Raw genomic sequence first — 21,858 nt, forward strand, 5'->3', positions numbered from 1 at the left:
TAAGGGATACATGCTTTCGATAGTTGACGTTATCTGTCAATTCTACAGATTCTCTATTTAGACTATTCAGTATAACTATCTGTAGTTTTTATATTATTATCGATAAAACTAAAAACTTTTCAAGTAGCTATTCTCCTTACATGTGTACTCTTTATAATAAGGATAATGATGATTATTGCTATTTAAACGCCAGCGTAAATTGTTTTCATTTTCTTTATTATTCCTTTCATTAAGTAAAAGGGAGTATACGTAAATGTATAGTTTTGATTCAATAAAATTAAAGGTGACTACATAAAATGGTATTAATAAATAGCTATGCGATATAGGGTATGGTGTCATCTTCTAACAATGTATCAAAATGTCTTTTTGTCTTCTCTTCTTCTAATTTTATAATATCAGTGTCTAAATTATTTTTTCGCTTATTTGTTCTTCTGTAGGAGTACTGCTCCTTCGACGCTTTTTATATGTCATTGTTTCTAATAACTCTTTAGTCTCATTAGATATAATACGTTCATAGCAAGGATGCTGTTCCACAAGGTTTACATAATATTGCTGTAATATTGGACCTGTTGAAGAAAGGTGCCAATCAATTAAGGATAGAAATTCTAATTCAAGCGCATTTATTTCTTGTGTCGATATACCTCCTACCTTGGCATAGTGTGAGTTTGTACAATATGAATCGCATAATGCTTTAGATGATACTGTTACAGCAGTTATAAGAAAGCGATGTGCTGTTAACGATGATACAGTAAATTGTGGATGAAGTTCGCATACACGATCAATATATATTAACAAAATTAATAAACAGGATTTTTCTACTGAAGTATATTTTACTATTCGTCGTAAATAATCGCTGAGAGATATATTAGGCGGTGTTCGAGAATGGAAACGTGTTAGGTTACTAGGGGTTAACGGTATAAGGTCATTATGTGATATGAGTCTGCCTAACATATCAGCTATTTGCAATGTTAATCAACGAACTAAGTCAATGTAAGTTAATACATTTCAAAATCTTACCAATCATGTGAGTTAAATAATTAATATCGATTGCATAAAAATATTCGGGAACTTGGATAACATCTGTAGTCCTTGTTGATGTTGAAGATACATTCATGACATTAAAAAAATTATACACTAATGTGTGTAAAAAAAAAAAAAAGTAAAATAAAATAAAACAAAATAAAAAAAATAAATAAAAAAATAAAAAACAATTGCACTTCAATTTTTTGCTGATGTAGAAAACAAAAATCAGAATTTTGCGTGACAAAAAAAAAAAAAAAAAAAAAGGAACAATAGAAAAAATCTTATACGGGCTTGAGATATTTGTATTAATTAAAGGAACCAATATTATATAAAAGAAAAAACAATAATTGATTAAACTGCTTCTTTTATCCTTTTAGGTTACAATAATAAAATAAATCATATATACAGGTAATAACATTAAAATAAACTAAAAACTACTAATATCCAAGTAAAGGCATGAGATACGTTGGTTCTTTACTTCCATGCAAACTACATAGCTTTCTCACACACTCTTTCAATTCATCTTCACTTTTAGCTTCTTTTAACTCTTCCCAATGCACGCCACCAAGAATCATAACGACATCTAGTCCAGCTTCTGTAGCGCCCTTTATATCTGTGGCCACATTATCACCTACACAAATAATCTTGCTTGAGACTTTGCTATCACCTTCTTTGATAGAAGATTTGGCTTTATTTTCTATCAAATATTCATAAATACTCTTGTATGGTTTTCCAAAATACAAAACTTCACCACCCATCTCTTCATACATCTGTCCTATATATCCCGGACAAATTAATAACTTGATGGTTCCATCTTCATTGATCCCATTAGGAGCAAAGACATCTGGATTGGCACAGATCATGGGAATGTTCTTTTCCAAACACTTTTCCAACAAAGGTTGATAATCGGCTCGTACATCTTTTTCACTAAATGGATCAACTGGTTTTTCTTCGGGAAACACACCACGAATTGATCCTAACAAGACAAACTCAATTTCGTCCCAGTTATGTGTCCTTGATAATGTAGGTGACACCGGCAAGTAAAGAGGCTCTTGCCAATCGGGATCTCCCGCTAAAAAGAACTTGCCCGTCTTTAGGTAAGTTGCCGCAAACTCATCTGGATTTATACGTGTACTTTTACCGAGACATCTAGCGGTAGCATGACATGCTGCATTTTTAACTTGACCCGTCTCTAAATACTCAGCTATATCTTTCAAAAAAAGTTTTGTAAGTACACCACTTGAAAGAATCTCGTCGTATAAATTATTAGTAATTTCAAATTTTTTGACATGGCAGAATCAAGTTTGTCTTGTAGTCGTGTCGAATTTGAAAGTAAAATGACATGATCGTCATGTTGCCTAAGTTCTGTTAGTGCTTCTTTAGAATAAGGATATGCTCTGATGCCATCATGAAGTACACCGTAAATATCGCATGCAATTGTATCATATTTAACTTGTTTGAAAATATCCTGAAAGCTTTGAACAAGCTTCATTGCGTGTTAATTAAGGGAAAAAGCTACGTTCAAAACTATTAACATATACACGTATATATGTGGATTTTTTTTCTGAAACCAAAATTTTTTAGTACTCAGTAATGTAAATCAATAGTTGTTATAGTTTAGTGCAGCTTTAAGTTAAACATACTAGATTACATTTCAGGTAGAATAGAAATGATATTCAAACAGAAAGACATCTTATTCATAAACTTTTTTAATTTCTTAGAAGGGATAAGTTGAGTTTGTAGCAGAGGTAATTATAAATAATGCTATCAATATTAGTAGCAATACTGAAGACACTATTTGTTCTCTGAAAATTAGTAGACAAATAATGTCACACTATGCTTTTGCTTGATAAATAATTATAATTCTTAATTAGTGAGTTATATATATTATAGATTAAAACCTGCGCTTTCTGGAACCTTTGATTATTTAAATATATATATATATATATATATGTATTCTGTATTGGTGATTACTTATTGAAGATAGGCTTTAAAAAAATATAAACTCATTAATAAACGGCAATTGAAGTTGGTCATATATTCTGCTAATCTTGAGTCCTCTAAAAGTCATCTCTAATAATACCGGGTTTATACCTTTGAAATGAATGACATTTTTCTCAAGTATGTTAATACCAAAGAATATAGCTATAGGTATTCAATGTTTAAGGTTTTCATCAAAGCTTACGCTTCTTTGTTAATTAAGCCTTACAAAATCTATTTAGCACTAATCTGGTAAAGAAGCATCAATATATTCATTAATATACATTAGTATATGCCATAATATATAGTGATCATATATATTTATCGTTGTTAATCTTTTATGTTTGCCTTCTTTTTTCCTAATAGAGATTATAAAGGGCGTAATCAACTAGTTTTCACATTTTTGAATGTTTACAGATGTCACCAGAGCTAGAGAAACTATAATTCAATAAATCTGTCAGCCATAAAATTATAGTCTCGGAACAGTTATTGTTTCTAATCAAACCATCTCAATATTATGAGCTTTAAATGCTAACTTTTTTTTCTTAGAGTTGAGATAGTAAACTTTGAAGGTTAAATAAACTTGAATTGTTATATTTTTATGCACTTATATTACCTTGAAAGAGATTTAAACATAATATATTATTCATAAGCTTCTTAATACAGAGGCTAATTACTACCAAGGCTTATAACATTAAATATATGTATGGAGCCAGAATCAGTAATAGACGGTCTAAAAAATACATCTTTCTTGAAATGCTGAAAGTTAATAATCTTTAATTGTATATTTCTATATTACAACTGTAAATATTTAGACATTGTGTACTCCAATTATTGTAGTAAATTTAGTTACAAAAGGGTATACTATAAATATATTTATGTGATCTAGCCTCTATGTCTATATATACTACCTAAATATATATTTATAATAGTATTTAGACTCATTATCAATAGTTTTATAAGTATTTTCAGATCAAGACATACAAGAGTAACATTTAACTGAATTAGGCAGTATTTAAGTATCTTTAATCAATAAAGGTAAAAATAGTTTATACATGCATCTAATATATTGAATAGATGTTATGTATTAAGAACTACGCTTTGATTTAGATTCTTAATTACTTCTATAATAGCTCAGTAAAGGACACATTCAATAATGATATTTAAAAATATATAAATATTATTCGATTTAATAATAAAATAGGTTTTAATTGTTTTCTAACTATATTAAAACAGTCAGTCTTCTATATTCTTTATTTATTTATTTATTTATTTATTGAATCTTTATCAGTAAAGATAAGGATACAATAGTGGATAACTATACCTTAAATAACTTACAAATGAAATTATGTTTGTTAATACTCATCTGTATGTTCCTATATCTATATTCTTAGATTATATATAAACCTTATTATGCCAGTTTTTTGACGCTACTTAATAAATTATATGCTTGCTTCATTTTTATTTTCTATATATTTGTAGCTTCATACAGAACATTTTACTCTAAAGGGATGTAGCTCTTTTAATACTTTCAAACAAACTTTAGTCTATTATTCAGATAACATGCTTAAGATTCTAATTTTTATTATGCTTCTTTTTGTTTAATTAAATCTTCTAATACATATTATTTTGCCACAATTCAATGTATCTGTTACATAAAGCTTTTCATTAGGCGCTATCAGGAATCAGTTATAATATATTTTCATACAGTTCGTTAATGACATTTATCATTTTCTCTTTAATCGTAATATCAGCCCTTTTGATCGATTACAACCGTTTGAGTTACTGTATTGTAATTATTATAAATACAAGAGATTATAGAATACATGAGGAAATTTTCTCCAGTTCTTCTTCAACACTTTTATGATGATACCAAAAAAAAGTACAAAATTACTACGAAAATTAAAAAAATTAAACGCTCCTAGGTGGGCTCGAACCACCAACCTCCTGATTAACAGTCAGACGCGCTAGCCAATTGCGCCATAGAAGCTTATACATTTTTGGAGGACAAAAAAGTAATTATAACAGTAATTGTTAATAAATTTAAACCCAGCACCAATAAAAATGCTTAGTTTCTATGACGTCTTCGCTTAGAATTTCTTTTCTTTCTTTTTTTTTTTTGAGAATTGAGTTATTTTCTTAATTGAAAATATTTATAACAAAAAGCAAAAGATGTTAACGAGACTCAACAATAGGTCTAAATGTAATTAGTTTATTTATGAATTTAAATTGATAAGTAGTTATAAGAATTTTTTAAAAAAAAACGTTTGAGATGAGATATGAACCAGAAAAGTGTTAGTTACAACTGAATAAAATACGTTATATACAATGAAGCGTTATATGCTTTGATATTATTTGATGAAGTAAATCATGATGGTTTCAGGAAAAGTTGAATAAAATTCGTTTGAATAATTTTATGATTTGTGTATTTATAATTAAGAAATATACCATTATAAGTCGACTCATGACATCGATATTATTATTGTTGAATATTATTATTAGAGAGTTAGATTTCTGTGAGCTATCATCACTATTCATGATGTAGTTCTTTTCTACAAGTTTTTAAGTTTGTACTTTTATTTTTTATCATTAAATTTATTGTATAGAAATGCTATTTTGCGTGTTGGATTGAATGAACATTACATTTTATGTATAGGTTTGATATATTCTTTATTTTAACATACGCTTATACAGGTAAGGGACTTTCTCTAGCAGATAAAGTTTACATTTTATTCATTTTTTTGAATGTTATTATATTGTATTCGAGTATTTTATTAGTACGTTATACATACCTTTATAAAATTTACATAGATAGCTTTTTTTTATGTTTTGTTTCATTGCAGTCATCACAACTGATGACATTTTTATCTTTAATGATACATTTATTATACACACAACATTAAACTTTGTGAGTAACATATAATTATTAGTATTCACTTTATAAACACATCACCAAATAATAGTACATACTCTCTTCTATATTTTTGCATTAACTATAATACTGCCTCTTTAGATGGCATAATAAATTTTTTTAAATGATATATGAACATCCATTAGCAATCAGAAAATAATTGAACATCTTGACAATTCTCATACAGTATCTGTATAATTTTTTTCTTCTATAAAACTAATTCTGAAGACTGCTACAGGTGCAATGGAAATATTACTATATTAAAAGCCTTTTTTTTTCGATCCTGTGGTACATCCAATACTGAGTTATTGATTTTTTAAAGAAGCATGAAGCATATTTTAGACTTTTGTAGAATAAATACTATTATATAAAATAATAAAATATATTTATTAATATCAGTAGGAGAAGTTTGAGGATAATGGCCATATTATTTCAAAGGGGCTACTGATAGACTTGTGATAAGAATGCTTTTGTATTTTACTATACATACCCCTTAGATCCCTTTTGCTTCTCCCAACTAAATAATAATTGTTAAAAACTTCAGTGTGATTGACCTTACGCAAGTGAAATTTAGACTTAAATAAAAGCATTCAGTGTGCCTGATAAATGGCTGATTTTTTGTTGCAGGTCATTTCTAATGTATAATATATATACACAGTGTATAGTAGTTTCTTCCACAAACTGGAAATGCCTAAAAAAATCATTCTCCGTTTCGTTCAAATAAAAATTGATAATTTCTAAAGTAAGCCTTGAGCCGTCTAATTTATTTTGGAAACAGCATCCATCTCATGTTGGAAAACTTCAGCTGTGCCAAGTACTTTTTTAGTTTCAAACCCAGCTAAATAACAATTCTTGATGAACAAATGCAAATAAATTAATTTACTCACTTTCATTTTTGCTTTTCAACTAAAACACGGAAGATTTCTAAATTAAACAGCGATCTTATTTGATTGCTTATTTATTATATTTACAAGAAGTTACCATTAAAAAAACAATTTAAAAAGATAGAATCTACCATTATTAAATTTACTATAACATTAAATAAAGCATAAAAGGCCTGTACAATATCGAGATTATGAGCGGCCTTACAGCTTTTTTGCAAACTGAGCTTTTAACACTCTCGAGTGAAGCGAGAAGAAAACATCCAGAAATTAAAGAGGTATACCGTAATTGAGTAATGATTATATTTAATATTTGAACTTTTTATTTAAATAGGCTGCAGAGCGTTTAAGTGTTATATTAAGAAGTTTCAAAGAAAGACCTGGATATAGTATAGCTAATGGTAAAATAAAAAAGAAAAATAATAATAATAATATAATTTCACCTTTTTTTTAATGTGTTAACATTTAAATTAAACAATAGAATTGGCTAAGACAGAAGATGCTTTACGCCCTTTTGCGCTTGCCTGCGAAACAAAACAGATCAAATTAATAACAATTGCCATCGGATGTATACAAAAACTAATTTCTTTTCATGCCATTCCAGAGGTAAGCAACTCCTTAATTGTTTTTTTCTTTTTTTTTTTTTAAAAAAAAGTTTGAACTATTGTATACAGATGAGCTTAAAGTATTCATCCTAGACATCTATTCGAACAGTATTACGCACTTTGACGGATATTAGTGTTCATGGTGTTGAAATTCAGCTAAAAATATTACAAACCGTTTTACCTTTATTGAATAATTATAGAAGTGTACATGATGATATTTTGGCGGAGGTATTTTAAATAGTCAATATTATTACCTCTCTTTTTTTTTTTTTTGTACCTAGTCCCTAATGCTTAATTTACAAATAAGGCTTTATTAATATGTTTTCGCTTACAAGATTCTAAAACCGTTGTAGTAAATAATACAGCAGCTGCAACTTTACGACAGCTTGTTATATTTGTATTTGATAAAGTTGTTAAAGAGGATGAACAAAACTTAGAGCAGTCGAATGCAAATCAAGAAATAGAAATCAGTAGTGGAGAAAAAATTAAATTATATCCTTGTGCAAAAGACGCTTATTATTTATTTCAAGATTTATGTTTGCTTACAAATGGTGATCAACCACAGTATCTTCGTTTAAATAGTCTTTCCAAAACACTTGGCCTCGAGTTAATTGAAGGTGTCTTAACCAACCATTATAAGTTGTTTCAAGAGGCAAGTAAATGATATAAAGTGCATTTTGTTTCAAAAAATTAATATATTTTAATTTAGCACAAAGAATTAAGAGCAATTTTAAAGGAACTTGTTTGTCCAATGTTTATTAAAAACTTTTCGGAAAAAAATGAATTTTCACAAACTATGCGTCTTGCAAGAGTTGTATCCATCCTTATCAAACAATTTAATGGAATTCTCGTGATGGAATGTGAAATATTTTTATCAATTTTTATCAAAATATTAGAACCAGAGAACCCACTTTGGCTTCGAGTATTGGCAATGGAAATATTCAAAGGAATCTGTAGTGATATACATTTGATATGCTCTATATATAAATGGTATGATAGTCAAAACAGTTCAACAAAAGTTTTTCGTGATATGATTACTAGTTTTGGTCGTTTGGCAACTGAAAGGCCTCAAACTATTGGCGCAAATCAAAGTAGTAGAGATAGCATAGATCATGGATCTAGTGCTTCAAATGTTTATAATTCATATTCCAATCAAAATATATCATCTAATTCTGATAGTTTAAGTATAGTTACGTCTACTATGCGTATTCAATGGTTAGTAAATTAGCAATCTATGTAATTACTTTATTAAATGCAGCTAACAATTTTATTTTATTTTTATTTATTTTCATTTTAACATTATATTATACAGTATTGATCAGTTAGATAAATATGACCCCCTTCAATACCTGAGACTTATATATTTTATCTTGCCTTAATTTGTCTTAACTCTATTGCTGACGGCTTAGCAGGATATGTGTTACCAAAATTCTCGTCTCACTCAATAAATTCAACACTAGAAGATGAATTAAAAAATAATGAAGATAATGAAAAGGATTTAGCATTAGTTACTGAAATGGCAAATGCTGCTTGGCCTGGTTTATTAGCTGCAATGTCATTCTACTTGACTGCTAATCTTGAAGAAGAGCTTTTTCAATGTACTATGAAATCTTATCAAAATTTTACCAATGTTTGTGGTGTATTAAATCTTGTTACACCCCGTGATGCATTCTTGACTAACTTGTGTAAAAGTTCAATTCCTATCATACCTCTTCTATCAACAGGCATTGTTTCTACTACGTCTACAGTACCAAACAAAGTAAATAGTAATCCAAGTTCAACAAGTATTATCTCATTATCATCAGCAAACACTACTCTAAACGCAGCTGCTATATCATTTTTGGATTTACCTATTCAGCAGCAACAAGCATTGGCGAATATTACGTTAAATGAAAAAAATTTATATAGCCTACGTATTTTATTAAATATTACCATGTTTTTGAGTAACACGCTTGGATCATCATGGTATCTTATTTTAGAAACACTACAGTTAGCAGATTTTTTTTTGTTCAATCGACCTACACCTAAAGGATCTTCGATTGGAGGTTCTAATATTAGTAATCCTGCTTCATCAAATAATATGAGACGAACAGTTACTTCATCATCTAATTCATCTATTAGCATTAACCAGATAAACCAAAATAGTAAGTCAATATTATATGCGATATGTAGTATGATCAAATAATAATATTTTTTCCTTCATAAAAGCTCAATCCAACAATCAGACAATAGATAATGATCAGCTTACTATTATAAATGCTTCCTTTCAAAGGCTCTTTGAAAATAGTAAATATTTAGATGCCGATTCATTTGTGGCGTTCTCTTCAGCTTTATGTCTTATGAGTTCTGAAATAAGCGGTGCCCCCTTTAATGCTAGTAGTGAATCGCTGTATACCAACAAAACTCGAACAGTAAGTTATAATCTACATTATTTAAAATATTACTAGTTTATATCTGATATTTTTACTTAATTATAGAAGATTTTCAACGTTAGATCATTTGCTATAGACAAATTGGAATATGTCGCAATATTGAATATGGAAAGACTTATTAATACTGAGAAAGAATCATCCTCAAAAATATGGGAATTGATTATGTCACATTTAATTACTACAGTTAATTACTCTTTAACCCCTGTATCAGTTCGTACCCAATGTTGTGAAGTAATTGCTAATATCATTACTACTGCTATGAATTTTGTTCTTTCAGAATACAAAGAAGTAAATGAAACTACTCAGACACGTCTTTTATTAGCTTTAAGTCAATGTATCAACTACACTCCTCCAGCTAATGAGGAGATATTGATTCAAGAAGCCTTAAACAATAATCCAAAGACATTTAGTGAAGTACAAAAGATGGGATTAGAGACTTTAAATAATCTATTACAAACATCAGGCCATTCTTTTACTTGTGGATGGAGTCATATTCTTGATATATTACGCCATGTTGCTGTATGCGCTATTGGTCCTCCACCTGACGCTAATTACAATAACCATAGTGATGATGAAGCTGACGTAGAAGCGGTATCTACAATAGCTAGTCCAGAGACAAAACATGAAAGATCGAGCGTTGATACGACGGCTTCTTCTATTATGGCGGGATCCATTATGGCAACAGCAGGTCCTAAATCAGCTACAGGACTTATTAAGATAGCCTTTTCTAGTCTTCAATTAATTTGTACAGACTTTTTATCATTGCTCTCACCTGATTGTTTACGACAGTGTATTGCGACTTTAGGTTCATTTGGTATGCAGAGCGATGATCTAAATATCAGCTTGACAGCTGTTGGTTTATTATGGAATTTATCAGACTTTATTCAAACTCGTCGTATGGATCTTTCCAGTCAACAGGATTCACCATTAAAAGATGAAAAAATCGAAAAAAAGAATATGAATATTGATGTGCCTCTTCAAAATGAAGACGTAAATAATCCAAAAACCTATAGTATTCTTTGGATACTTTTGCTGCTTCAGTTATCATACACTTGCGTTGACTGGCGTCCTGAAGTACGAAATGGAGCCAATCAAACTTTATTTAGAACAATTACAATGAATGGGCATATTTTAGGCCAATATCTTTGGAATACGTGCATTTGGGAAGTTTTGTTTCCTTTATTAGATTCTATAAAAATGTCATCGATTCGTGCATCAAAACTATCCTCAAGTAAGACATCCTCACCTACTGCAAATGGAGATCGTGACTCTTCTGGATTTATGCTTCATCACTCACGAGATACAGCAGAAAAACAATGGGATGAAACGAAGGTGTTAATTTTAACAGGGATTTCTAGCATTTTTCATGATTTCTTAAATGATTTATGTCAATTGGAACATTTTCAACAGGCTTTCACTTTATTACTAGCGCATTTAGAAGACTCTTGTATTCGGTCTAGCCAAGAAGTATCTTTTGCAAGTATCAAAAGCTTTAAAACAATTATTACTCTTCCATCCAATTTTAAAGAAACCTCGAAATTAATGAGCTTGTGGCATCGTGCTTGGAATACCTGGGAAGCTATTGGGCTTAAGATCTGTCAGTCCATGAATGGTGATTTATTATCTACTACTCCCGAAAAAAAGGATTTTTTAACATCTTTTAATAATGATAATGAAACTGAACTCCAATCATTCACCCTTTCTTTATCTACTTCGGCTATAGCACCCGTATCAAATGATTTCACCCAGGATATGCTAACATCTTATGTTAATATGTTTACCGATCTTTACAAATTGATTTCTTCTACTTTTACATTGGAAAATGTTGTCTCACTTTTAAGTGTATTACGAAACGTTCTTGTCTATTCCACAAGCCCTCAATACCGTCCTGATATTGATCATGTTTCTCCCTTACAGGAAGCTGTCTTGGATGTAGTCCAAAAATTAGATATGAGTATGGATGGTGTGCCTCCTTTAGTGTTAGCTGATTTGGCAGAGTATATGACACTTGCATTCTTAAGTCCACCCGAAGATGGACAAAGCAAAAGTCGTGGCTATATTCCACCAAGTCAACGCAAATTCTCTACGGTCACTTATATCGCGCTTAATAAAAAATGTAGCTCTTTAGTGGTCAATCTATTTAAAGCTCATGCTAATGCATTGTCTCTTTATACAGAAGGCATATTCGAACATATCATTGGCGCTTTTGGATTACCCATGAAATTAAAATATGATTGTCCTCCTTCATATAAACATGGTGATGATAAAACGCCTTTATGGAAAATAGCTACAACTGGATTTTTGGATATTTTAAAGATAGGTTTAGAAAAGCTAGAAAGTTTTGAAGAAGGTATAAATAGAAAACTATTTATATTTATTTTTGGGCTTACATAATAATATACAAATGTTAGAGGTGCCTGTAGAAAGATTTTGTGGGGTATGGCATACACTTATGGATATTTTAGAAGGAAGTCTTTTATCACCTAGCTCGCCTCCCGAAAGCATGAATATCGAAGAGCTTGATGCAGATGAACATTTCGATATTTCAATATTAAAATCAATCGAAAGTATTGTTGTAGTTCACCTTGGACAACCTCGAGTACCAATCGAAGTCATTAAAAAGTTAGTGCATATTATTCACGAAGGATCTCGATTATATTATATTGAAGATACTTCAGTAGTAACAGATACCAACATAGAAGAAGGCGATATAAAGAGATCTAATTTCGTAAATGACAGATCAAGTGATATTGTGGGTACAACGGGTACAATCGTGCCTGTCATGAAAGAGTCTTTTGCATATGCATCTTTTATGACGCTATTTACATTATGCTCTGCTGAAAAACAAGGTATGAAACATGAAACAAATAATAACAAATATTTAAATTAATTAATACGGTTTTTTTCCCTTTAGATAACATTCATGTTCGTAAAAGAATTGCTGAAGCTGCTATTCCAGTGTTGCTTGAACGATGTAAAACTATTCTTCGAAACTATACTGCTGATGAGCCTTTATTAGGAAGATGTCCGTTTCCAAGGTACTTGATGGGGTGAGAGCTTTAGTTTTTTTTTATTCTTATTTTAGTGAAGGAGCTAATAATGAGAGTCATCGCTTTTTTTTTTTTTTTTTTTTTTTTTTTTTTTTTTTGAATATGACTTTTTTATTTAATTTTCTTTTACTTTATTATAGAGTTCGTAAAGAAGAGATACTTTTTGTTCTCAAACAATTAATTCAATTAAAATTACGAGATAACATTCTAGCATACAATGAAAACAATAGTGGAAGTAAGTACAATACAGAATACATAAACATTTATAGACACATCTGACTCTCTCTCTTTCTAGTAGATGTTGTGAAACAAACACTTTTATCTGGACCAAGAGCTCATCTCTTTTATTTATATCCCTCGTTGTGTAATATGACTACATGTAAAGATGATATAGTTGTTAGTTTAATCAAAGAATGTTTGCAGATAGTAGGCATAGAAATGGGACTTTCCTCTTTAACTTAATTTTGGATTATTTTTTTTATTTATATTATATGTACAAGTTTGTACACATATTATAGCTGTTCAATAAACTTTTATAGCACTTGAAAAAGTATTTTTTTTTTTTTTTTTAATGCATATATTAAAATAAGATACTAAACTATACATGTTATTGTATGTATATTATCAATAACGAAATGATATATTTTGAAGTTACAACTAGTCAATATAATATAAGGAAAAAGAGAAAAATAAAGAATGAAAAAAAAAAAAAGAAAAAATTATATAAACATGCTAAATGAGGCAGCTTTAACTTAAACTTTCTAACTCGTCATTTTCATCTTGGTCGCTAGAAAGAGTAGCGATAATTGCACTAATATGGCCATCATTATCACTATCACTGCTCATAGATGATGAACTGTATTCATGACTATTATGATTTTTTATGCAATTTGTCGAAGATAGGTTAAGATATGTGCAGTGATGATGCTTTGCATGAGTAGTGTTAGACACAATAGTAGGGTAACTTAGTTGCTGCTGATTATCATTATCATTATCATTATTAGGTGAAGTATATGATGTGTTATTATCTACTACTGACCGTCTTCCAATCCATTTTTTAAACATTTTTTTCGCTACTATTTTCCCTCTAAGCCTATCTGTAGTTGCCTTTAATCTTTCATTTTCAAGACGTACTTCTTGTAATTGACGTTCTAAAACAGCATTTTGTTCAGATAATCTATTGATCATTAATCTCATTTCATTTTGTTGTTGATTCTTCTTTTGACGGTATTTAGCTGAAGCTGCTTTGTTCCTTAATCGACGCTCCTGTAGTGTTAAAGGAGGATGCTCACCCTCTTGACTTTCCATCACTTCATCTTCATCATCTCTATTCATTATTAAATGAGCATGATGTATCTCTGATTGATATTTTTGCAAGAAATAGTCTTGATGTTGATGCAAATAAGAAGATCTCTTGGGTGATGATGAGGATATAGAAGATGATGGAGACGTTGGTCTAGACAACTCCCACAATTTAGTTTCAGGCGTAGTAGGTGGCGAACGAAACAAAGGATTTTGATTTCTTAGTGAATAATTATAAGGATGAATTGGAGCAGAAGCTCTACGTTCTAATACTTCCTTGTGATATAATTTATGAGATGATGAGAATAAAGGAGGGGGAGTAGCGATAATAGAAGATATTGACATTGGTTTTCCAGATGAGGACATACTACTGCTAGAACTACTATTACTAGAAGTTAATAAGATACGATCACTTCTATTGTTAAGATTATCAGTAGATTGCATTTATATTAAATAAGAGGAAATATATTATAAAGAGAAAAGAAAAGAAGAAATATTTATAATTTTTTTGTAGCCCCTCAGCCATTTTTATTCAAGTATGTTCCCTCCTCTCCCCCCCTCCATAAAAAGAAAGAGATGCTAACGCGATTACATATATGTATTTTGTACCAAAAAAAAAAAAAAATATTTTTTGTTTATAAAACCATTTTTCCTTGGTTTGGCTAAATTAAAAGGGCATTTTTTTTTTCAATCACACGAATTGGGAATAATTTTTATTTGGACGACATCCTTATTATTATTATTATCCTGCAGGTAAGACTTAAAAGATAATGGTAAAGATGATTTCGATTACTAAACAATATCATTTATTATATACAGAATGATATAAATAAGCATGACAAGAACAAATGATATTGTTTTATAAAGCCAATTTTAAATACGTATTCTTAAGTAAATGATACATTTTGAAAACAAATGGTCTCAAATGTCTCTATATATATGTATCGTCTTTATTATCCCATGATTTACTGAACTTTAATTGTTTCAGCTTTTTTTTTTTTTTTTTTTCCTGTCAGGTACAGAAATCTCGGATATACTTTCTTTATTTTATTTTATTTTATTTTATTTTATTTTTTTTTTGACGATGTTTATCGTAATCTGTGTATTGGTCGTTATTTGTATTTATGTTTAAAAATAATAGAGAATATAAACATGTTCTCTATTTACACCTTCTGCTCTATTCTGTAACATAGTATTTTACAAGTTATATTTTCTGGCATAAATTAGAGATGTTCTTTCATAATTTATTTTGCATCATGTATTTCAATAAAATGCCTCATGTTATTTCAGTCAGCTGATAATACTTTTAACATATAATCAGGAGCAATATCAAACTATAATACTATAAAAGGTGTTTCCTATTGCATAATCATATGTTTCAAATCCCTTTAATTGTCAGTGCTCAAGTTTATATTGACATATCTGAAAGCTCATTTTTGCATATTATACGAAATCTGCTTATAGAAATAGGAGCATAACAGCCTTCCTCCTCTTTAAACTTTACATATTACATACATTTAAATAGTATGTTTATATCTTTGTTTATTATTGTTGGAAAAAGTGATTTACTTCCCTTGAAGAATAAAATAGGTTTGATTTTGACAAGGCAGCAAAGAGAAAAAAAATATATATATATATTTAAATAAATATAATGTCTTAGGGTCTAATCTTGTGCTTATCATTTACTTAAATATGGAATTTCTCAAAAGGTTAATATCATTTACTATAATGAAAACAAATAAATCTAAGCCTACTGATAAGAATATAATCTTGATTATTTATTACTTCTGCTAATGATAGTTTAGTATAGGTCATAACTAAAATTAAAAGGAAAGACAATCTATGAGTCATTTATAATGTATCCTTTGTTACAAACAGAGACGTTTAAAAGTATAGTATTATGTAGGAATATGTTTGTTCCTAGCAAAATCTGCTGTATATTACCTATCATCCTTACATGTGATGTAAGAAAAAAAAAACATTACATCATTCTAAACAGAAATAAGGAAATTGAAAATCATATTGAGAATCTGATAAACATGTAACACATTTCTAATTTCACTATTTTTTTTTTTTTTTTTTTTTTTTTTAAATCCATTTAAAACGATTTATAGTTTCAAACTTTATAAGAATTAAACATGCTTCATATTTAATCTGACAGCAAGATAAAGATGTAATTTATGTACTATTTTCTATTATTTATTGATCTAGTCAAATAAGATAAATGCCATTTTATGTCAATTCATTTAATAATTATATTTTTGATAAACAAAAGCTTAACATAATAATAAATGAAGGGATAGTACTACAAAGAAGAAGCAGCATTGTAATAGATTTGCTATAATTCATAAGAACTTCTATCCTTTAACATAAAAAAATAAAATAAAATAACTGAGCTATACCATTTTACCAGGGTTCAAAGAGCGAATGCCCCTCTTTTTTTTTTATGCCAAAAATTTGAGCGTAAACTGGGGATAGCCTTGTAATACTTTTCTTTCATTTTTAAGAAAAAAGAAAAATGAAGGTTAAACTTCATCTTTTGGATACAAAAAAGTCAAGTTAAAAATGAAAATGCTCTCTAATTGAATTTTGTGTATATTCAAAGCCTCTTGTTAAATAACTTTGTTTGGGAATGAAAGACCTTATTTATCGTCTTTTTTTTTTTAATATTATTATTATTTATTTTTTTCCAGCATTTGTAAAAATAAATAGCATTTTTTCTAAACCCAGATCACAGCTATTTTATTTCTTTTTCTTTGAGCAAGTTACCACCCCTAGTTTATAAACTTTTTTTTTTCTCTTCTTTTTTTTTTAAGACTTACTTATTTCTTTTATTGCCTACATTAATTTATATAGAGTATAGATACACACACACATATATATATATATAGGCATATACATTTTTATATTTACTTAGATATACACATATTTCTCTAAAAGTAAGCTATCTATTTTAGTAATACACGCGTATGTCAAATATTTTTATAATAACTCTTCTCCATTAGTAAATGACCGACAAACAAGAAAAGGAACAACAATTGACAGATAATGTCGAGAAACAAACTCCTGAAGAAGGTAATTACTACTTTAATGATTTCAGTTAAAATAAACAAATAGAAACAATAATGATAATAACATATATTAGTTGTCGAAGAACCTTACCAGTTAAACGTAAAGTTACCAGATGGAAAAAGTATTAAAATCATTGTAAGTCAAATATATCGAAATAGAAATACAAGAGATGATTTTTTTTTCTAACCTGTATTTTTTTTTTTTTTTTTTAAATAGGCAAGTCCTCGTGAAGCAATTCAAGATATAAAACAATCCATCATGGAATCCCCTGAAACTTGCGCCAATTCATGTTTCTATTTGGCTTTTGAAGGAAAGAGAATTAATGATTATTTAGAGCTTGGTGAAATTGAAGGTTTAACATCAGAGAGTGAACTTGATTTGATTGAAGGTTTGTTTGAATATGATTATTATATAAGAGTGTTATATTGATTTTTTTTTTTTTTTTTTTTTTTTTTTTTTTTTAATTATAGACACATATACTGAACGTGATGTTAGACTTCATATTAATCGTCTTCGTGATTTATTGGCTGGCCCTTATAAACCTGATCCTTCTAGTATTGGTATTGACCCTGCTATTTCATTCTTGACAGCTATCACTGGAGAAATTGGTAAATATATATTTAGAAACGGAGTGGACAATAAAAAAAAAACCAGCAATAATGAGTAACAATAATGCAAATATTATTTTCTAGATGAGGAGATTATAAATGATGCTGATAAGAAGATGGATGATTTATTTTCCGACGAACCTGTCCCCAAGCACGTTTTTACAGATTTAAACATCGAAGAGCGTTCACAGCTTTCAAAAATAGTTCCTTCCGATTTCAAAAGAGTTGCCCCTGAATGTATTAAAAGCTTAGCTCTTTCAGGATGGAATCCTGTTCCTCATCAACAAAAATTAAAAGGAGATCTTCTTTATTTGACTATTACAACATTAGAAGGTGAAGTCGTTCATATTACAGCTTCTACTAAAGGTTTCTTTGTCAACAACTCTACCCATTTTAATTTTGATCCCTCTCCTAGACAAACTAAACGTGCTTTTGCTCATTCACTAATCACATTATTACAGAAAATTTCTCCTTTATTTGCTACTAGATTTGTCGAATTACAAGACTTCATCACCCACCATCATATGCTTGAAGTACTTCCTGTTAACACCTACTGTCCTAATTATCCTTGGGCTGTTGAGGCACCTCAGCACCTCTATGATGCTTCAAGACCCTGCGAGACTTATTTGATTGCTGGATCTGACGCTGTTGAAAGTCTTCGTGACTGGAATGATGAGATTCAATCGCATCGTGAATTGCCCAAGACTGTTTTGCAGGAAAGAGTTTTACGTGAACGTTTAATTACAAAAGTTCAAGCTGAGTTTACAGAAGCTGCTATTCGCGGTGCTATGGCTGTTGTAGATGGCTCTGTGATTCCTTTAAACCCACTTGAACCAGAAGAATCACATATGTATGTTTATAATAATATCTTTTTCAGTAAAGGCAATGATAGTCGAAGCACTTTTGAAACATTGGGTGGAGATGAAGCTGCTCATGTAGCTGTAAGTAAGGATTTGGAGGGTGTCAAGATATTAAATAGTATTGATGCCGATGGCTTGTATACATTGGCAAATGCAATTGTGGACTATAAAGGTATTCGTATCGTTGCTCAGAGTATCGTTCCAGGTATCTTCCGTCGACAAGATGAAAATTCCATTATCTATGGCTCTATCGATAACGGTGATCAGATTTCTGCTGATCCTATTTTCCATGAGTGTATTGGCAAAGATATAGCTAAATCACTTCATTTATCAGAACATACCGTCATAGATGGAAAAGGGGATGAATCTCAACTCTATACCTCTCAAGAAACTAAAGGACTGCTTGGTGCAGATGGTCGTCGCTATATGTTGGATCTTTACAGATTATGTCCTGTTGATATCATCTTTCAAGAAAATGAATGTATTGAAAAGGATAGTAAGCCTGCCTATCCTCACAAGATGACTTTATTAAGACCAGAGTTGATGAGCTTGTTTTGGGAGCACAAGTTTAGACAATGGGTAAAAGCAAAGACGGATGAAATTAAAAATGAAAAAGAAGCAGCTAAATCTAGTATCACATCTGCTGACTCTCAAAAGAAAATGAAGATTCTGGTACTGAAAATGAAACAGAAAAAGAAAAAGCAAAAGAAAAAGAGGAAGAAGAAGAGATCAAGATTGACGTTAATGAATTTAATCTTACCTTTAATCCTGATGTTTTCACCAGCGCCAAGCAACCTGAAAATGAACAAACAAAGAAAGAGGAAGAAATTATTCGTGAAGCTTCTCAGTTCTTAATTAACGAAATTGTACCAAGCCTTGTTCTTGATTTTGCTTCATATGCAGTTACACCCCTAGATGGTGACGCACTTACAAAGACAATGCATCGTCGTGGTATTAATATGCGTTATCTTGGTAAACTTGCTGAACTCGTTTCTGTCAACAAAGACAAGCGTATTGATTATATTCATAAGTTAATTATCCAAGAAATGATCGTTCGTGTCTCTAAGCGTCTTCTTCGCAAATACCTCTCAAAGTGTTCTCCAGAAGAAACTAGTCTTTGCATTTCCCATTTCTTGAATTGTTTACTTGGATCCTCATTTAATTTGAAACCTAGTCCTGTATTACCTGAAGGTACAAACCGAAATGACTTTGAATGGGCTCAAATCACACCTGTAGGATTAAAGAAGCTTGTCATTCAACAAGTGTTGCTTCGTTTCCGCTATAAGCTAGAAGAGACTGCGTTTGAACAACTTCGTTTCTTACCTACACTTCGTGAACTTTGTATTCGCGTTGGTATTCAAATTAGTGCTCGTGATTATCGTACTGAACCTTATAGTGAAGAAGAACGAACCGCGTTTGCTGCTGAAGATGCAGCCTTCAATCGTAAAAAACAAGAACAAATAAATAGTCGTAACAAGAAATCAAAGAAGCACCAGAGACAACTTCAAGAAATCAATCAACGCCCTAAAAGACGTACAACGACTTTTATTCCAGAAGATATTTATAATTTGATGCCTACTGTGAAGCAAGCTTCATCTCGAAGTGTCTTTGCTGAAGAAACATTTGAAGCAGGTAAAATGAGTATTGCACAAGGCCATCAACAACTGGGTCTGGAACTCTTACTTGAATCCTTGGCTTTACATGAGCAAACATATGGTTTCTTACATCCCGAAACAAGTAAATGCTATGCTACTTTAGCTATGCTTTATCATCATAACGAAGATCGTGAATCTGCTCTTGATCTTCAACGCAAGGCTGTTATTTCTGCTGAAAGAACATGTGGTATTGATCATCCTGAAACCATTCATCATTATGTAAGTACAAAAAAAAAAAAAGTAATAAGTACATATTATTGTTTATTTATAATTATGATAGTTAAATCTTGGCTTATTTGAACATGCAGCTGGTCGTACGAAGCTTGCACTTCGTTATGTTCATCATGCATTATACTATTGGGATCTTCTTGTAGGCCCTGGTCATCCTGATTCAGCCACCGCTGATGTAAGTCATTGTTTTGATTATACAAACCAATATTTATTTATTTATCTATTTATTTGGATAGAATAATACTGGTGTTATGCTTCAATCACTTCGTGATTATCCTAATAGTACCAAATTCTTTGAAAGAGCCTGTAATACACATGAGAATATTTTAGGTAAAGATCATGTTCTTACTGCTACTGGATACCATGTTCTTGCAAAGGCATATACACTGGAAGGAAACTTTCCAAAAGCGTTAGCAGCAGAAAGAATAGCATATGATATATTTGAGAAAAAGGTAAGATAGTCATATATAAGTGTGTATTTGAATACATTCATTTATATATCATATTCTATTAGCTTGGCCCAGAAGATCCTCGTACGAAAGATAGTGATGTATGGCTTAAAGAATTAACTACAAATGCTGTTATCATGGCTCAACGTGCTCGTGAAGAACAACAAGTAAATACTAACAAGACAATTTCTACTACTACACCGGAAGTTATAAGGAAACAAGTAAAAATTCCAGAAAAACCTAAAGGTGAACTTCCCATTGACCAACTCTTAAAATACATTAATGGTGAAAACAAAGAAAATTCACAAAAGGGGAAGAAGAAGTCCCAAAAAAAGTATAAATAAGCATATATAAATTGTGTATTGTATCATATTAGGAATAATAAATGAGATCAAAAAAAAAAAAAAATTTTTTTTCTTTCTTTTTTTGTACATGATGATAATTCAGTAAACTGACAAATAAGGAAAAAAGGGGTAACAGAAGAAGAAATAAAATCTAGTCAACAAAAGAATCTTCCATCATAGATCTAGAAGTTTTTTGTGCATTTTTCTCTATATTTGAAAATTATAATTGCCCATCAATGCTGAAAATCGATCGATAAAGGCTAAATTTTCGATTTACAAAAGGATAGATTGAATACCAGCAATGTTCCTAAGTTTAGAAGAATGACAATATGTACAAAAAAAAAAAAAAAAAAAAAAAAAGAATATTTATTTATCAAGGATAGTAATTCATATAAAATAGCAAAAAAAAAAAAAAAAAAAAAAAGATGATCAAGTATAATACGATCAACTCTATG

The 21,858-nt window shown here is 30.0% G+C and overlaps 5 protein-coding genes and 1 non-coding gene across 6 annotated transcripts; 2 read left to right on the forward strand and 4 right to left on the reverse strand.

Moving 5' to 3' along the window:
- Positions 1-40: 40 nt before the first annotated feature.
- On the reverse strand, positions 41-1,180 carry BX663DRAFT_154517 (cyclin-domain-containing protein). The gene is made up of 3 exons (XM_051521616.1): positions 1,018-1,180; positions 141-956; positions 41-53 (listed from the first exon to the last, which is right to left on the reverse strand). The coding sequence occupies exons 1-2, from the start codon at positions 1,112-1,114 to the stop codon at positions 403-405; spliced, it is 651 nt and encodes a 216-aa protein (XP_051380364.1). The 5' UTR covers positions 1,115-1,180; the 3' UTR covers positions 41-53; positions 141-402.
- A 129-nt stretch (positions 1,181-1,309) lies between these two features.
- On the reverse strand, positions 1,310-2,605 carry BX663DRAFT_517386 (HAD-like domain-containing protein). The gene is made up of 2 exons (XM_051528715.1): positions 2,313-2,605; positions 1,310-2,262 (listed from the first exon to the last, which is right to left on the reverse strand). Exons 1-2 carry the CDS (start codon positions 2,513-2,515, stop codon positions 1,461-1,463), a joined length of 1,005 nt encoding a protein of 334 aa, XP_051380365.1. The 5' UTR covers positions 2,516-2,605; the 3' UTR covers positions 1,310-1,460.
- A 2,314-nt stretch (positions 2,606-4,919) lies between these two features.
- BX663DRAFT_t103 lies at positions 4,920-4,993 on the reverse strand. Its single transcript has one exon. It is a non-coding gene; the product is annotated as a tRNA-Asn (tRNA).
- A 1,821-nt stretch (positions 4,994-6,814) lies between these two features.
- On the forward strand, positions 6,815-13,435 carry BX663DRAFT_517389 (uncharacterized protein). The gene is made up of 13 exons (XM_051528716.1): positions 6,815-7,073; positions 7,130-7,196; positions 7,277-7,401; positions 7,494-7,628; positions 7,708-8,052; positions 8,110-8,619; positions 8,755-9,544; positions 9,609-9,811; positions 9,878-12,182; positions 12,244-12,681; positions 12,747-12,870; positions 13,023-13,117; positions 13,178-13,435. Exons 1-13 carry the CDS (start codon positions 6,990-6,992, stop codon positions 13,342-13,344), a joined length of 5,388 nt encoding a protein of 1,795 aa, XP_051380366.1. The 5' UTR covers positions 6,815-6,989; the 3' UTR covers positions 13,345-13,435.
- Positions 13,436-13,629: 194 nt separating this feature from the next.
- On the reverse strand, positions 13,630-14,550 carry BX663DRAFT_488325 (uncharacterized protein; the record flags this gene model as incomplete). Its single annotated transcript, XM_051524807.1, has 1 exon — positions 13,630-14,550. The coding sequence occupies one exon, from the start codon at positions 14,548-14,550 to the stop codon at positions 13,630-13,632; it is 921 nt and encodes a 306-aa protein (XP_051380367.1).
- A 2,437-nt stretch (positions 14,551-16,987) lies between these two features.
- BX663DRAFT_517399 (clustered mitochondria-domain-containing protein) lies at positions 16,988-21,486 on the forward strand. The gene is made up of 10 exons (XM_051528717.1): positions 16,988-17,123; positions 17,190-17,259; positions 17,330-17,391; positions 17,473-17,644; positions 17,727-17,864; positions 17,949-19,396; positions 19,516-20,598; positions 20,660-20,785; positions 20,847-21,062; positions 21,125-21,486. The coding sequence occupies exons 2-10, from the start codon at positions 17,193-17,195 to the stop codon at positions 21,401-21,403; spliced, it is 3,591 nt and encodes a 1,196-aa protein (XP_051380368.1). The 5' UTR covers positions 16,988-17,123; positions 17,190-17,192; the 3' UTR covers positions 21,404-21,486.
- The last annotated feature ends 372 nt before the right edge of the window (positions 21,487-21,858 follow it).

The sequence above is a fragment of the Cokeromyces recurvatus genome (genome assembly GCF_025118155.1).
Source record: "Cokeromyces recurvatus strain NRRL 2243 chromosome Unknown BX663scaffold_23, whole genome shotgun sequence".
In the NCBI taxonomy this organism is placed as follows: Eukaryota; Fungi; Mucoromycota; class Mucoromycetes; order Mucorales; family Mucoraceae; genus Cokeromyces; species Cokeromyces recurvatus.

Excerpts from the sequence above, each read along its gene's own strand:
- BX663DRAFT_517389 (XM_051528716.1), top strand. The coding sequence starts at position 6,990 with ATGAGCGGCCTTACAGCTTTTTTGCAAACTGAGCTTTTAACACTCTCG. Across the intron at positions 9,545-9,608 it reads TAACCAGATAAACCAAAATA|CTCAATCCAACAATCAGACA; the intron begins GTAAGTCAATAT and ends CCTTCATAAAAG. Across the intron at positions 9,812-9,877 it reads ATACCAACAAAACTCGAACA|AAGATTTTCAACGTTAGATC; the intron begins GTAAGTTATAAT and ends ACTTAATTATAG.
- BX663DRAFT_517386 (XM_051528715.1), bottom strand. The coding sequence starts at position 2,515 with ATGAAGCTTGTTCAAAGCTTTCAGGATATTTTCAAACAAGTTAAATAT. Across the intron at positions 2,263-2,312 it reads GACAAACTTGATTCTGCCAT|TGGTGTACTTACAAAACTTT; the intron begins GTCAAAAAATTT and ends GATTCTTTCAAG.
- BX663DRAFT_154517 (XM_051521616.1), bottom strand. The coding sequence starts at position 1,114 with ATGAATGTATCTTCAACATCAACAAGGACTACAGATGTTATCCAAGTT. Across the intron at positions 957-1,017 it reads TTATTTAACTCACATGATTG|CTGATATGTTAGGCAGACTC; the intron begins GTAAGATTTTGA and ends CATTGCAAATAG.
- BX663DRAFT_517399 (XM_051528717.1), top strand. The coding sequence starts at position 17,193 with ATGACCGACAAACAAGAAAAGGAACAACAATTGACAGATAATGTCGAG. Across the intron at positions 17,645-17,726 it reads TGAACTTGATTTGATTGAAG|ACACATATACTGAACGTGAT; the intron begins GTTTGTTTGAAT and ends TTTTAATTATAG. Across the intron at positions 20,786-20,846 it reads CTGATTCAGCCACCGCTGAT|AATAATACTGGTGTTATGCT; the intron begins GTAAGTCATTGT and ends TTATTTGGATAG.